At 36.8% G+C, this 16,911-nt stretch overlaps 1 protein-coding gene across 1 annotated transcript; it reads left to right on the forward strand.

Moving 5' to 3' along the window:
- The first annotated feature begins 3,612 nt into the window (after positions 1–3,612).
- LOC120129924 (26S proteasome non-ATPase regulatory subunit 3 homolog A-like) lies at positions 3,613–6,296 on the forward strand. Its single transcript, XM_039147311.1, has 8 exons — positions 3,613–3,682; positions 3,771–3,961; positions 4,450–4,572; positions 4,669–4,805; positions 4,963–5,017; positions 5,096–5,206; positions 5,444–5,683; positions 5,874–6,296. The coding sequence occupies exons 1-8, from the start codon at positions 3,613–3,615 to the stop codon at positions 6,294–6,296; spliced, it is 1,350 nt and encodes a 449-aa protein (XP_039003242.1).
- The last annotated feature ends 10,615 nt before the right edge of the window (positions 6,297–16,911 follow it).

Raw genomic sequence — 16,911 nt, forward strand, 5'->3', positions numbered from 1 at the left:
TGTTCCTGGTCATTTACAGAGCAAGTTTGACAAGAAAGTTGTTAGATGTATCTTTATGGGATACGACGGCCAGATAAAGGGGTGGAAATATTGTGATCAAATGAGTGGAAGATGCTACACGTCAGAAAATGTGGTATTTGATGAAGCATATTCTTGGTGGTCCTCAGAGAAGGAGGTGTTTCCAGATTCGAGAGAATTTGAAGACAAGTTGCAACAAAAGATGGGGGAGCATGCTGTTCAACTCCAAACAAGTTCAGATGAATCATGAGATCTAAATGATGATGATGTCGAAAAAAGAGTGATTCATAATCCTTGGAAAACTGGCGTGTATCAACAACCAAACGAAGAAGGTGGACCTAGTGAAATAGAAGAATCAATTCCACAATCTCAATTCTGAAGGTCAACAAGAATACGAAGGCCAAATCCCAAATATGCCAATGCAACCATAATTGAAGAAGCAACAGAGCCTGAGACGTTCGAAGAAGCATCGCAGAGTTCTGAGTTGATGACAACTATGAAAGAAGATATCGATGCACTTCATCAAAATCAAACCTAGGATCTTGTGCCAAAATAAAAGATGTGAAACACATATCTTACAAATGGGTTTACAAGATAAAACGTCGTCTAGATGGGTCAATCGAGAGGTACAAGACACGGCTGGTAGCTCGTGGTTTCTCTCAATAGTATGGACTAGATTATGATGAAACATTCAGTCCAGTGGCGAAACTTACAACCATACGAGTCCTACTTGTTCTTGCAGCCAACATAGACTGAATTTGTGGCAGATGGATGTGAATAATGCTTTTCTTCATGGAGAGCTAGATCGAGAGATCTACATGACCCAACCAATGGGTTTTTAGAGTCAAGATCATCCTTAATATGTGTGTAAGCTGCAAAAAACACTTTACGGATTGAAACAAGCACCTAAGGCGTGGTATGGTAAGATTGTTGAATTTCTAATGAAAAGTGGCTATTCAGTAACACCTGCAGATTCTAGCTTATTTGTCAAAGTCAATGAAGGTAAGCTAGCTATCGTGCTAGTGTATGTGGATGACTTAATCATAACCGGTGATGATGAGACATAAATTCTTCAGATGAAGGAGAATTTATCAGTTCGTTTCCAGATGAAGGAACTTGGACAACTTAAGCATTTCCTTGGTCTAGAGGTTGATCGCACACACGAAGGAATATTTATGTGTCAACAGAAATATGCTAAAGATTTGTTGAAGAGGTTTTGAATGCTCGAATGCAAGTCAACTTCAACGCCAATGGAACCAAATGTCAAAATGTGTGCACATGAAGGAAAAGATTTGGAAGATGCAACAATGTATCAACAATTGGTAGGTAGTCTGATCTACTTAACCTTGACCCGACCTCACATTTATTATGTAGTTGGTGTGATGAGTCGGTATATGCAAAATCCAAAGAAGCCTTACTTGGAAGCAGTTCGACGAATACTGAGATATGTGAAGAGTACAATTGACTATGGTCTTTTGTATAAGAAATGTGAAGACTACAACTTAGTTGGTTATTGTGATACTGATTATGCAGGAGATCAACAACTGGGTATGTGTTTAAGCTTGGCTCCAAAACAATTTCTTGGTGTAGCAAGAGACAACCAACGGTATCATTGTCAACCACTGAAGCTGAGTATCGAGCAGCAGCAATGGCAGCTCAAGAGAGTACTTGGTTGATACATTGATGAATAATCTACATCAACCAATAGATTATGCAATTCCGTTGTACTGTGACAACCAATCGACAATTCGGCTTGCGGAGAATTCTGTTTTTCATGCAATAACTAAACATGTGGAAGTACATTACCACTTTATTAGGGAAAAAGTTTTGCAAGAAGAGATTGAGATGAGGCAAATCAAGACAGATGAGCAAATTGCTGACTTGTTTACAAAAAGCTTGAGTGTTGGAAAGTTTGAACATTTCCGTCGTCAGCTTGGCGTGATTCAAAGAATGGGGGCTAACATTGAGGGGGAGTGTTAAAAATTCAATATTAGCCTAAATAAGTTCACACCTAAATTAATTTGATGTCATTGTTTACATCAATTTAGTTTTGATGTCATTGTTTACGTCAATTTAGTTAGGTGAAAATTAAGTATTTTTCTTATGTTTTTAATTTCAAAGGTTTAGATTATTTTACGATTATTTTAATAAGTAGTTTAGATTGTTTCTTGTAATCTATAAATACCCTACTTGTATTTGAGTTTTATCATCCAACAATCAAAGCTTAATTATAAACATTTGAAAGCTTTCTTAAAAGTTATTCCCTTTTGCAATTTTGTGAGATTATTCTAAAGAGAGTTTTTATTCTTCTCGATCAATTAGAGTTTTTACTCTATTTTGATTCAACAGATAACCAATTACAGAAGCAACTCCCGATTCCGGACCATAGAGCTCTTTGGTTCCATCCGATTTGAAACTTAATTCCCTTCCTCGATCGACGCTTTGCCTGACATGGTCTCTTTTGCGATTGTCTGATGATACGGACCAAACGAGGAGGGCGTGAAGCATCACATTTTGGATAATTGAATTAGAGATGACTGAAGGAGGGACGAATTGGGATATCACCTTACCTAAAAATCTTAAATTTATAAGTTTCCTTAGTTGTTCGTGGATGGTTAACCATACCGTTTAGTCTAAATAATCGGTTAACCGTTATAACGGTTCGATTACAAGTTAACCGTAGGTTAAGCTATTACAATTATTTGTCAAATTGTTTCATAATTCATACTAAAAATATATATATAACTTAACACATACATCGATGTGAGTGAATAAAATAAAAACTGTAGCACTTATCGCATAGTTATATCGATGTAATAATGTACATCTCCAAATATTTTAATACCTAACAATAAACACATAATTATATTAGTGTAAGAATATTTCTATATTTTCAAAGAAATAAAAATTAAAAATGATATATATATTAAATTATTTGTATACAAATTTTATTAAATATATTTATAAATTATAAATAGTAGAGAACTATATTAAGTTATTTGTGTAACTGTTTATCAAAACTTGTAACCGTAACCTTAATCGTTAACCATAATTTTTAACGGTTCGGTTAACCGAAACCGTTTAATATTAATAGTTCGGTTAATTACACTATTAAATGTAACGGTTATACCTATTAACGGTTACGGTTAACGATTCCGATTAGCGATTCCGGATTTTTTTGAACACCCCTACTCATAGTGCCACTGCCCTTAATTTTTATCATTAAAAAATATATAGAAATAAATTTCTATTGAGACCTTTAAATTTTAGTTTATTTTAATTTTACTCTTCTCATTTTGTATTATTAATTATGTTTTATCCCTTTTGAACTCGCATCCTCACCCTGTCTCTATTTACTCACTTAAAATTTATCCGTCCATCCTAGTTAGGTCTATCATCCCAAGTTAGTTATATTATTGTTATTTCTGTTATTATTAATTTTCTTGTTTTTGCTAGCTGGAACCGGGAATTCAGAAACACATATATATTGCATGCTGACGGTGAGGAAAGAACATTACGCAAATACTCTGAAAGCTTCTTATTTCTAGAATTTCTCACTAATTTGACGTAACATTCACAGGACTTTCAGTAAATATGAGTCAAGATGAGGTCATGGAAGACAGTAACACTCCCGTTTACGTTACCGATGACTCCACTTATCGCCGTAACTATCTTTTCCAATTTCTAGGATTCATTCCCCCCCCCTTTTTTAAACTTCGTTTTCATTTCTTTAATTTTGTTTCGTAACGTAGATTTGGTGCATCTTGTTTTTCTTATTTTGAATGATTCCGAACCCGACGATGTTCGCCGCATAGCCCGTGTCGACCGCATCACTAACGGGCTGAGGCGGAGGTTCACGGCGCCGCTGCTCTATGTATTTCTTCGTTTCGTGTTAATGCCCGGTTCTGAAGCTTTTTCCAGATTGTCCTCATTTCTTCCTGTGGTACAATGCAATTCCTCAACTTCTTTTTGGCTTTTTTATTCTTTGTAGCTAAATTAAAGCTTTAGCTTGCCTTTTTGGTAGATAATTCAAGATCACATTATTCTTGATTTGTTAGTCTCTCAGTTTACTTAATTCGGCGGTTTAGTTAACATAATGAGCTCATTGTAAGGCTATTTTATTGAAATGATTGAAATACTTATGTTCTTGAATTCTTTAGCTATTGCAAACAACTACGTTTTTATATAGAGTTATAGAAATTGACGTTTTTTCAAATAAGTGAACTAGGCTGTATAAAACTTGGATGTGATATTGAACAATGATTCTGTGGGGCATCTTTAGGTTGTTTTGGCCTTTCAAATGACAATATCTTTAATGTAGAGTTATGATTTCTGTGCATTAGAGATCTGTTCTAGTTTCTTCAATATCAACTTGGATTCTTGGAAGTTTGTGCTCCTGGTACTGTATGTGAATTAAATAAATGATTGCAGGGAGATGAGTATCGCTTGGACACTGGTTGGGTAACATCTGCTGATCAGACTCCAACAGAGCTTGAGATTTCTTGCTCTTTGCTCGTTCTCTTTTTTCTTATTGACCATAAGAAATACAATGCGGTCAGACTTGTTTTCTGAATTTGTATTTTCATTTTCCCTTATGGCCAAATCCACTTTGTTAATCCACAGAGGTTCTCTTGCCCTGTTCTCTTTCAGGCCAAAGCTTGTTCCTTAGCATGTATTAACCGGCTCAACAGCCTAAACAGAAGAAACATGGATATCCTAGCATCTAGACTATATTTCTATTATTCGTATAGCTATGAGCTCACTGGTGATCTTGCTGAAATTCGTGGGTAAAATATTAATAGCTGGCTGTCTCCTCTATGGTTTCTGTTATGTTTGTGTGCTTTCATGTATAGATATATGTTAAAATGCAACTTCAGAAATGTATCGGAAGCTAGATTAGAGTTTAATCATTTCTCTAAATATTCTTTGTACTTCTACTTGCAGAAATCTTCTTGCCTTGTATTGTACTGCTACACGATACAATGAAGAGCTCAGCCAGGTTTGTCGTTGATCAATATAGAGATTGTTTTGGGTAAGAGATATTAGAGCTAATGCATAATATCATGTCATATTGCAGGAAACACTTCTAAACTTGTTGTTGCGTAACTATCTCCATTATAACCTCTATGATCAGGCTGACGTGTTTAGATCTAAAGCACCAAGATTTGAAGCGCGGTCAAACCAACAGGTAGATGTATTCTTGTTCTTTTGCTTGTTTAACTTGAGCATCAGGCTCAAGGTAGATTTTGCAATAATCATTCTTTTTCACCTTTTCATCTGTTAGTTGCTCTCTTTTTGGAAAATCGATACAGTAAGAATATTGGTTTATAATATTAGTTCTCTCCTTATTTTCAGTCAATCTAAAGTCCTAAAATGGGGAAATTGTCTGCAAGGTATGACCGATGGTATATCTTCTGTTCTGCAGATTTGTCGATATCTCTTCTACTTAGGGAAGATTAGAACAATCAAGTTAGAATATATTGATGCAAAAGAGAGTTTGCTTGAGGCTTCTCGTAAAGCTCCAGTTGTAGCCCGGGGTTTCAGAATTCAGTGTAACAAGTGGGCTATATTAGTCCGTCTGCTGTTGGGGGAGATACCTGAGAGGACAATCTTTGTGCAGAAAGGAATAGAGAAGGCTTTGAGGCCATATTTTGAGCTGACAAATGTTAGTGTGGTTTGTTTATGATGAATCCTTATTTAAGGAGAAAACAAAATTATTTTGGCTTTTTATCTTGATTACGTACAAATGTATATTGGTGCTGCTCATCTTGGTTTCTTTTTATTTTTTTTGGTAAATTGCTTATCTTGGTTTTAATTTCAAAGAGAAGGTATAATTTATTGGCACAACAATTCAGGCTGTACGGATTGGTGACTTGGAGTTGTTTCAGAGTGTTGCAGAGAAGTTTAATAGCACCTTCAGTACTGACAATACCGAAAACCTTATTGTCCGCCTGCGAAATATTGTCATCAGGACTGGGTTACGCAACATCAGTACCTCTTATTCGTGCATTTCACTTGCTGACGTTGCTGAAAAATTGAGGTTGAATTCTGAAACTCCAGTTGCATATGTCGAAAGCATTGTAGCAAAGGCCATCCGTGATGGTGCAATAGATACTACATTGGATCATGCAAATGGTTGGATGGTGTCGAGAGAGACTGGTGACATTTATTCTACAAATGAGCCTACAACTGCCTTCCAGTCCAGGATTGATTTATGCCTTAACATGTACAATAAAGCAGTTGAAGCCGAGCATTTTCCACTATACTGGTCCAAGTAGGAAGAAAGCGTGGAGAATAGGAGAGAGAGGCTACAACAAGTGGATGAACTCGCAAAGCTCAACGCCGAGGAGGATTATGATGATGACTATTTTTAAGGATTTTGCCTTGATGATTGTGAACTGCAACATTGTTTCTCAACCTTCTTGGATGAATTGACTCTTCTTGTTGGTAATTCTAATAAGGGAAACTACCAAAGTCCCGGTCGCGTATAGACAAGTCTGGACTCTTGAGAGTTTTTTTATCCATTTGGTAGAACACTAACAGGAACAAGAAACAATGTTTACTATTTTTGTCGTCTCCTTGCGTTATCGTTCGATCGATTTTTTTACTTCCTTTCCGTTTTGGTAAAACTCTCTAAATTCTCTATTATTGGGAGAAAGCTAGAATGATTTGGGATGATTTTGAAGCTAAATGGGTTAGGGTATTTATAGTCGAAGCTTAAGGACTAATCTTGTAAATACCCTAGAGTGTAGAGAGTAAATTTACAATTTTCCCATTACCCAAATTCAACAAAAATCAGCTACTTTTCGGTGCCTTTTTTTTAATTCATTCGGTGCATTAACTTCGCACTTTAAGTCAAATTTTCAACAATCTCCCACTTGAAGTTTGATTGAAACAATCATATCTTCACACCATTTTTTATGCCCTGTACCTTCATGTTGCTTTCGTCTCTGACAGGCCACAAGAGGATCGACACTAAGTAAATTTATCAGCATTGATCGCTTTCGTCATGAAATCTGCTATGTTGTCTTTGGTATGGATCATCTGCATATCTACCATCACTTCTTCCACCTTTTCACGAATAAAATGGTACTGAACTTGTAAGTGTTTTGTAATGCTGGATTCCTTGCTAGATGCAAGGCACTTTGACTATCACAAAACAGAGAGACATACTCTTGATTGTGCCCAAGCTCCTCCAATAGCATCTTCAACCAAATTGCTTCTTTATTGACTTGTGTAGCTGCTACATATATTCCAATGCCGATGCATCTCAAGATCCTCCGTAACATAATGAAACATTTGAGGTCCTTCTGATGTATCTCAAGATCCTCTTTACTATATTCCAATGTTTTTTGTTTGGATTCGCCATGTACCGACTAACCACTCCCACTGCTTGTGCAATGTCTGGTCTTGTGCATATCATAGCGAACATTAAACTTCCCACTGCCGATGCATACGGTACTCGAGACATCTCCATCCTCTCTTGTCCATTGCTAGGGCTCATATTGGAGGATAATTTGAAGTTAATAGGAAGAAGGGTAGAAATTGGCTTACAATCTTGCATGTTGAATCTTGACAAGATCTTCTTCAAGTAATTCTTTTGTGAAATCCAAATCTTCCTATTACTTCTGTCTCGGTGAATTTGCATCCCTAGAATCTTGTTTGTTGATCACAAGTCCTTCATTTCTAATTCCCTAGCCAGTTGTGCCTTCAATTTTTCAATATGATCTTTGTTGGGGCCTGCAACCAACATGTCATCCACATACAACAGTAATATAACAAAATTGTTATCACCAAACCTCTTAAAATAAGCACAAGGGTCTGAATTAAGTCTATTGTATCCAAGGTACATAATGAAGGAATAAAATCTCTTATACCAACACCTCGGCGCAAGCTTTAGACCGTACAGAGATTTGTTCAACCTGCAAACCAAGTTCTTCTTTTCTTTTTCTTCAAAACCTTCAGGCTGGAGCATGTAAATATCTTCTTCAAGATTTCCATGAAGAAAAGTTGTTTTAACATCTAGCTGCTCTAGATGTAAGTTCAATGTAGTACACATTGCCAAGACCACTCGAACTGTTGTTAGTCGAACCACAAGAGAAAATATTTCCTTGAAATCAATACATTCTTTTTGAGCATATCCTTTGACCATCAGTCTTGCACGATACCTCTCCACTTGATCGTTACCATTTCGCTTGATTTTGAAGACCCATTTGTTACCAATTGGCTTCCTTCCTTGTGGTGGTGGCACAAGGTATCGTGTATTATTTTTATGAAGGGCTTCAATTTCTTCTTGCATCGCCATCATCTATAGTGAAGCATCTGAGCTGTTTATTGCCTCCTGGAATATTGATTGCTCACCGTAAAAGATAGTATGCAATATTTCCTTCTATAACATAATCTAAGTGTCAATTGGGACGTCTTCTCACACGATCTGATTGACGAGTTGTTGGAGCTTCAGAACTCTCTTGTTCTTGTTCATCATGTACTGGTTCTTCTTTAGAAGAATCTCATTGTTCAACTTTGTTGAGTTAATCGATTGTCGGAATCGACCAAGAGGGGGTGAATTGGCAATTAAAATTTTGGTGGAAGCTTTTGCAGAAAATTGAAAGTAATTGCACAGCGATTTAGAGTGGTTCGACTTTATCAACCAAAGTCTACGTCCACTACCTTGGCTATCCACACTAAGGATTTTCCAACAAATTCACTAATTTGTTCTTTCTTTTGAGGACAAAGAGTAACCTTACAGCTCCCTCAAGAATTATACCCCAAATTCTTGAGCACACTCTTTTTCAAAGAGAAATACACAAATTTGCAAACTTACAAGGAAAACCTCACAAGGTAAGATGTTTGCACAATTCTAGAACAAGAAAAGAACACTCACAAATAATTACAAATGAGCACAAATGGTGTTCTTTGAAAGAAAAATGAATATTGAAAGGAAAATTCGCTTGATTTGCACAAACTTGGTGTTTGATGCTTTCTCTCTTGTTTCTCTATAATTTCTTCTTGATCAAAGGCTTCAGAACTTGTTTAAATACACCTTGAATCACTTCTGAACGTTAGGGATGATTAGTGAAGATCATATAGCCGTTTTAGTGTGAAAACAATTAATAAAACAGCTTGGAGTGTGGGGGGAATCGGTTCCCTAAGTGTAAAATTCAAATATTTCAACCGTTATACAAGGGTGGAATCGGTTCCCTCTGAGCATACTGGAATTCTAGGAGCCAAACCATTCAGGGGGAATCGGTTCCCTTTGAGCAATCTGAAATTTTTGGCTTTGAAATGGTTCGAAATACTTTGTAAAATTATTTTGAATTCTTTTTAAGATTAAAGCTTAATTTTACACTTGAGTAAGGATTAAAAATGATTTTTGAAAGACTTGGAGTAATGTTTTGATATTCGAATAGTTATATCGAATATACTTAGAAAATTATTTGGAAAATCTTAAAATTCATTTAACTTAATTTGTTATATCGAAATATCAAAATGTTTTCAACAAACTTCCTTTCGATATGTATTTGTGTAGTCTCTGAATTTTCAGTGCTATCATCTTCTTCTTTTCTTTGTAGTTTATCTTCTACAAAGATAACATCTCTGCTGATGATCACTTTACGGGTAGTGGGATCCCACAAGCGATACCCCTTTACACCATCAATATAGTTTTCGTGAGATGATCCCATATCATTCTAGCTATCTTCTTCTTCTCGATGCTTGACAATACTTCACCTGCTAATGCTAGATGAAAGTTTTTCATAACATTCTCATCCATTTCGATCCATTTGTTGTCATCTGTGAAATCTTCCGGCCTTTCACTGATAGCTACTAGACAACCATCTTTCCTTAGGATGACCTTCATCTTCAATTTCCACAATGAGATATTTCTCCTATTGAATTTTTTAATATCAAATTTCGTTGCCATAGCTTCTATTACGGATAGCTCCCACTATTTCACAATCATGAATAGTTCTCTGGAACATTCAAAGAATGTGTAATAACTTCTTACTTTCTTATGTTGGAGGATCCACTTTTTGGTGGCAACCACAAAGACAATAAGTAGATATTACACACTCTAATATGGCTTTTGATATCAATTGTTGCGGAATATGACTATCAGATATAGTAAAATCGCAACTGATAATTTGAGAAAATAAAAATGAAGATAAAGAAGACACAAATTTTACATGAAAACCCCTAAATAATATAGGGTAAAAACCACGGCAACGGTAGAAGAATTTCACTATGAGAAAATAGGAATTACAACTTCTCTAGATCTAACAAAGAGAAAACAATGATAATTCTCTCTTGATAAAAAAGAGAAAACAACTCTCAAGAAAACTCTCTAGATTCTCTAGTATTGGGAGAAAGCTAGAATGATTAGGTATGATTTTGAAGCTAAATGGGTTAGGGTATTTATAGTTGAAGCTTAAGGACTAATCTTATAAATACACTAAAGTGTAGGGACAAAATTTGTAATTTTCCCATTACCCAAATTCAACAAAAATTAGCTACTTTTTTCCTTTTTTAATTCATTTGTGCATTAACTTTGCACTTTCGGTGCATAAGTCAAATTTTCAACTAAAGTGTTGCATGCTATTCAAATATTATCTATGTATTTTATTATTACCATGCTTCTTAGAATCCCACTAAAATGGTCGATCGTAAACTTTTATTTGCTCGCCAAGTTGAACCGGTGGGTAAATTAGAAATTATACGTACCAATAAAATTTTGGATTAAAAAAGTAATGGTTTTATAATCCTTAGGTGTATAAGACTTATCCCCACAAGATCTAACCATACTTAATTGATGAGTAAATATACATATTGCTATTAGAATTTGGTCTTGAAAGTTGATTTGGTATCTGATTTTTTTTAATTAGGTGTCTAAATTTAAAGGCTTAAATATACAAAAAGTGTCTAATATATGTCCGTTTTTTCAGTTTAGTATCTAACGTTTACTTCATTCTATTTTGATGCCTAACATTTCATTCTGTTACTCAAAATGGGTCAAGTCGTGACGAACCGTTAGTTTTCTCCGTTAAGTGACACTTGTCACAATATGATAATTTATATAAAATAAAAAAAATAAAATTATATATTTTTTTAAAAAGAAAACACATAAATTTTGAAATAACTCAAAACTTTGAAAACCTTCATTTCAACCCTAAACCCACGTCGATCGTTGCCCTTTGCTGTCGATGAAGCTCCACCCCACCTCACCTTCCCCCAGCGAAAACCCCCCTATGAAATCGTGACTGATCAACGGTCGATCAACTGCGAATCAACATTTTACACCCCGCGAACCCTAGGATGAAAATCGCAATCCCAAGCGATTTCGACAACCAATTGACGACAACTACGACGACTTATAACTAGGCTAATGAAAAGGACTACGTTGGTGGCGGTGGTTGTGGCCAGAAAGGATGCTGGCGGGTTAGTGTTAGGATTTGGGGATTTTAGAGATTTTGTTTGTAATTTAAAAGAAATAAGGTTTTTATAAAATATATACTATTTTTAATATTTAAAAAATAAATTTCAAAATTATGAGAGTCGATTAACGGAAAAAACTAACGGTCTTTCACTGCATGACACATTTTGAGTAACGGAATGAAACGCCAGGCCCCAAACTAGAACGAAATAAATTTTAGGCACTCAAAACATGTATAGGTTGGACAACTTTTGTATATTTAAGCCAAATTTAAATTACATTGTAAAACTTTTAAGAGTTATGATTTGAATTGACATATGAACTTAATTTATTGATTAAAACTAGTACTTATGTTTTTTAATTAATTTAAACCAAGATGATTTATATAACAAAATTCAAGTTCACATATATAATTAGTAAAAAAAAGTTTAAATACCATATTAAACTTTAAAACATTTTGATGCAAGCACGTTTTCACATACAAATGGAGTATTTTTGAGCATTTATATTGTAAGGTATGACTCATAAATATACCGGTAAAGAGGACAGGGGATGGAGCGGAGTGAGCGAAGCGAACATCAACTGTCCTTACAAAGAAAGTCTCGTAGAGGGGGTTATAATTATGTGGGTTGGGGCTACGGCCCTGCGGTACGGTACAGGGTTAATTTTGTAATTATGTACCAGAGTTTTCTATTATAAATAGAGATGTAACCTAAACCTATGAGAATAGAATAAAATTTTCTAACGCCACCTAGACACCGAGGACGTAAGCACATTGCCGAACCTCGTTAAAATTCTTGTGTTCTTTCGTTTACTTTGCCCGATTTATCAACAATTGGTATCAGATGTCAGGAGCAAAATTCGAAGTCGCGAAATTCGATGGTCTGGGTAACTTCAGATTATGGCAAACGAGGGTGAAGGATCTGTTGGCGCAGCAGGGGATCCTGAAGGCTTTGCGACCTACAAAGCCGGTGTCGATGGAGGAGGAAGATTGGGAAGAATTGCAACAACGAGCGGCAGGAACCATACGATTTTGCTTGGCGGACGAGGTTATGTATCACGTCATGCATCTATCATCTCCAGACGAAATTTGGAGGAAGTTGGAAAGTCAGTTTATGTCCAAATCCTTAACGACAAAACTGTATCTAAAGCAGCGGCTGTATGGGCTGAAGATGCAAGACGATCATGATTTGGCGCAACACGTAAATGTCTTCAATCAAATCGTTTGTGATTTGGCTCGGCTTGATGTAAAAATTGAGGATGAAGACAGAGCGATGATTTTATTGTGTCCGTTGCCTCCCTCTTACGAACACATGGTGACTACTCTTACATATGGGAAAGAGACTATCAACGTTGAGGAGATTACTGCATCCTTGTTGGCTCACAACCAGCGGAAGCAGAATGCAGGGGAAAACTCTCAAGCCGATAGCTTATATGTCAAGGGTAATCGAGACCGTGGACAGAAGCCAGAGAAGGCAGGGTCTGGCAAGTGAAATTCCATATCCAAATCTAGGGATAAGAAGACAATTCACTGTTACAAGTGCAAGGAGGCGGGACATATGAAGCGAGACTGTCCGAAGTTGAAAACGCAGACTGATGAGAAGCGTGATGTTTCATCCAAGTCTGTGAACGTGGTCGAGGATGACAATTCTGATTGCAGTGAGGGTGATATGCTTTCTATTTCAACGACTCAATTGACGGATGCGTGGATTCTTGATTCTGGATGTTCTTATCATATCATGCCAAATAGGGAATGGTTTTCGACATACAGGTCGGTTAATTCTGGTTCTGTTTATTTGGGTGATGATCGATGTTGCAATATTGTTGGTATTGGTGATGTCAGAATTAAGATGTATGATGGCTCTGTTCGGACGTTGAGTGGTGTTCGACATATCCCAGATTTGAAAAAGAATTTGATTTCTTTGGGCACTTTGCACAAGAATGGTTTTATCCCTAAGGCTGATGAGGATAGGGAAACCATTCGGATTGTTAAAGGTGCTTTGACTGTGATGAAAGGAAAGATGACTGCAGGAAATATTTATAGATTATTAGGGAGTACCGTTGCAGGTGGAGTTCATTCTGTTGAGTCATGTGATGATACTACAAAACTGTGGCATATGCGTCTTGCTCATCTTAGTGAACGTGGTATGACAGAATTACACAAAAGAAATCTGTTGCATGGTGTCAAAAGTTGTAAGCTCGATTTTTGCAAGTATTGTGTTCTTGGTAAACAGACTAAAGTCCGTTTCAAGACTGCGAGGCACACAACTCAAGGGATTCTTGATTATGTGCATTCTGATGTATGGGGGCCTTCCACGACATCGTCTTTGGGTGGATCTATGTATTATGTTACTTTTATTGATGATTTTTCACAGAAAGTTTGGGTGTATTTTTTGAAACAGAAATATGAAGTTTTTGAGAAGTTCAAGCTGTGGAAAGCTGAGGTAGAAAACCAAACAGGACAAAAAAATCAAGTGTTTGCAATCTGACAATGGTACGGAGTACACAGATTCACAGTTCTTACACTTCTGTAAGGAGCACGGGATTAAGAGACATTTTACAGTGCGCAAGACACCACAACATAATGGTGTTGCGGAATGGATGAACAGGTCGTTGAATGAAAGAGCCAGATGTTTGCGGTTAAATGCGGGGCTTCCCAAACACTTCTGGGCCGAGGCTGTTAAAATGGCGTGTTATCTTATCAACAGATCGCCAAGGGCATCATTGGCTGGGAAACTTGCAGAAGAGGTATGGACTGGTCATGATGTTAGTTTTGATAACTTACGGATTTTTGGTTGTCCTGCTTATGTGCATGTACCTGCTGATGAGAGATCCAAACTTGATGCAAAATCGAAGGAGTGCATTTTTCTGGGTTACAAGAAAGGTGTCAAAGGATTCAATTTCTGGGATTCAGTTGCGAAGAAAATTGTGATCAGTAGAGATGTTGTTTTTGATGAACAATCCATGTTGTAACAGAAGAAAGACACGAAAGTGGTGGATTTCGAGCAGTTTCCAGTTGAGAAACCAGAAACTTCTCAACCGACTTCTGGTGTGGTGGTTCCACTACGGATGATTTGCAGGATTATAGTCTCTCCAGAGATAGGGTGAGACGGACGAATATAAAGCCTCCGAGTAGATTGGGTTTTGAAGACTTGGTCTCTTTTGCACTTATTGTTAGCAGTGATGATTCGGTTAATTTTCATGATGATGTTACTAGTCAGGAAAATGACAAGTGGATGGCAACCATGGTTGAGGAGATGGAGTCTTTGAATCATAATCGTACATGGGAGTTGGTTCGCCTTCCTGTGGGTAAAAAGTTGATTGGTTGCAAATGGGTGTATAAGAAGAAACCAGCAGTAACAGAAAAAGAGGGGGAGAAGTTGAAGTTCAAGGCTCGTTTGGTATCAAAGGGTTTTTCACAGCAGAAAGGAGTTGATTATGATGAAATATTTTCTCCTGTGGTCAGGCACACTTCAATCCGAGCAGTACTAGCATTGGTGGCCAGTTGGGATTTGCATTTAGAGCAGATGGATGTTAAAACTGCTTTTTTGCATGGTGATTTAGAGGAGCAGATCTACATGCGGCAACCTGAAGGTTTCACTCAACCTGGAAACGAGCATTTAGTTTGCAGATTGAAGAAATCTTTGTACGGGTTGAAACAGTCTCCGAGACAGTGGTATAAATGGTTTGACTCCTATATGATCAAGATTGGCTACAACCGATGTGAGTATGATTGTTGTGTCTATGTTAAGAGCCTTGATGATGGTTCTTTTATTTTTCTATTACTGTATGTTGATGATATGTTGATTGCTGCGAAGAACATGGATGATGTTATCGGTTTGAAAACTTTATTGAGTCAGGAATTTGATATGAAAGATTTAGGTGCTGCAAAGAAAATTCTTGGAATGGAAATTTGCAGGGACAAAGACTCAAGGAGACTATGGCTATCTCAACGGGGTTATGTTGAAAAAATGCTAGAAAGGTTTGCGATGAGCAGCGCAAAACCAGTTAGCACTCCATTGGCGAACCACTTTAAGCTCTCATCAGAACAGTGCCCTAAGACAGATAAGGAAGCTGAAGATATGGCAAAGGTTCCGTATTCTAATGTTGTTGGCTGCTTGATGTATGCAATGGTATGTACTCGTCCTGATTTAACTCATGCTGTTAGTCAAGTTTGTAAGTACATGTCTAAACCTGGTAAGCAACATTAGGAAGCAGTCAAGTGGATCTTTCGATACTTAAAGGGTACTGTGGGACATGGAATTGTTTTTGGTAGTCAACGAGATAATCCTTTGGTTGTAGGATATGTGGATTCAGACTATGCAGGTGACTTGGATAATAGAAGATCTACGACAGGGTATGTTTTTACTCTTGGTGGAGGACCTATTTGTTGGAAGTCTACTGTTCAATCTGTAGTGGCACTATCTACAACTGAAGCTGAGTACATGGCAGCGGCTGAAGCTGCAAAAGAAGCTTTATGGCTCACTGGTTTAGTGAAAGAGTTGGGTGTTCAGCAAGGTGGAGTTCAGCTGCTTTGCGACAATCAAAGTGCTATTCACTTAGCTAAGAATCAGGTATATCGTGCTAGAACTAAGCACATTGATGTACGTTTTCACAAGATCAGAGAGTTGGTTGCATCTGAAGAGATTTTGTTTCAGAAGGTACACACTGATGAGAATGTCGCTGATATGTTCACCAAGCCAGTTACGACAGACAAGTTCAAGCATTGCTTGGACTTGTTGAATGTTTCAAGTTGTTAAAGAACTAAGGTAACCCAACCCACATTGAATGTTTCCTAAGGGGCAGGATATTCGCCAAGGTTGAGATTTGTAAGGTATGGCTCATAAATATACCGGTAAAGAGGACAGGGGATGGAGCGGAGCGAACATCAACTGACCTTACAAAGAAAGTCTTATAGAGGGGGTTACGATTATGTGGGTTGGGGGGGCTGCGGCCCCGCGGTACGGTACAGGGTTAATTTTGTAATTATGTACCAGAGTTTTCTATTATAAATAGAGATGTAACCTAAACCTATGAGAATAGAATAAAATTTTCTAGCGCCACCTAGGCACCGAGGACGTAAGCATATTGTCGAACCTCGTTAAAATTCTTGTGTTCTTTCGTTTACTTTGCCCGATTTATCAACATATATGTTATATTTACTTTATATTAGTTTGATCATATATGTTATTATAATACATATCATGTTAACGTTACTAGTTATATAGCTAACAAATAACTTAGCAAGTACACATCTTTACAATTGATGCACATTGTTATTTAAGTATGTTAAGTATGTTAGAATAATCATGCATTCATATTAAGCATGATTCATTACATTTATGAAATGGAAGCATGCTTATCATTCATTTGTTAGCTCGTGTGCATTCATTTGAGCTCTTAGCCCTTATCCATTAGCTTATATATATTATATGATGATATACTTAGCTCATGTCATGCATTCA

This window comes from Hibiscus syriacus, unplaced genomic scaffold (genome assembly GCF_006381635.1).
Source record: "Hibiscus syriacus cultivar Baekdansim isolate YM2019G1 unplaced genomic scaffold, ASM638163v2 tig00110505_pilon, whole genome shotgun sequence".
Classification (NCBI taxonomy): Eukaryota; Viridiplantae; Streptophyta; class Magnoliopsida; order Malvales; family Malvaceae; genus Hibiscus; species Hibiscus syriacus.

Bases quoted from the DNA above. Each gene is read 5' to 3' on its own strand.
- LOC120129924 (XM_039147311.1), top strand. From the start codon at position 3,613: ATGAGTCAAGATGAGGTCATGGAAGACAGTAACACTCCCGTTTACGTT. The intron at 5,018-5,095 runs GTTTGTCGTTGA...GTCATATTGCAG, and splicing joins ACAATGAAGAGCTCAGCCAG to GAAACACTTCTAAACTTGTT. The intron at 5,207-5,443 runs GTAGATGTATTC...TCTGTTCTGCAG, and splicing joins AAGCGCGGTCAAACCAACAG to ATTTGTCGATATCTCTTCTA.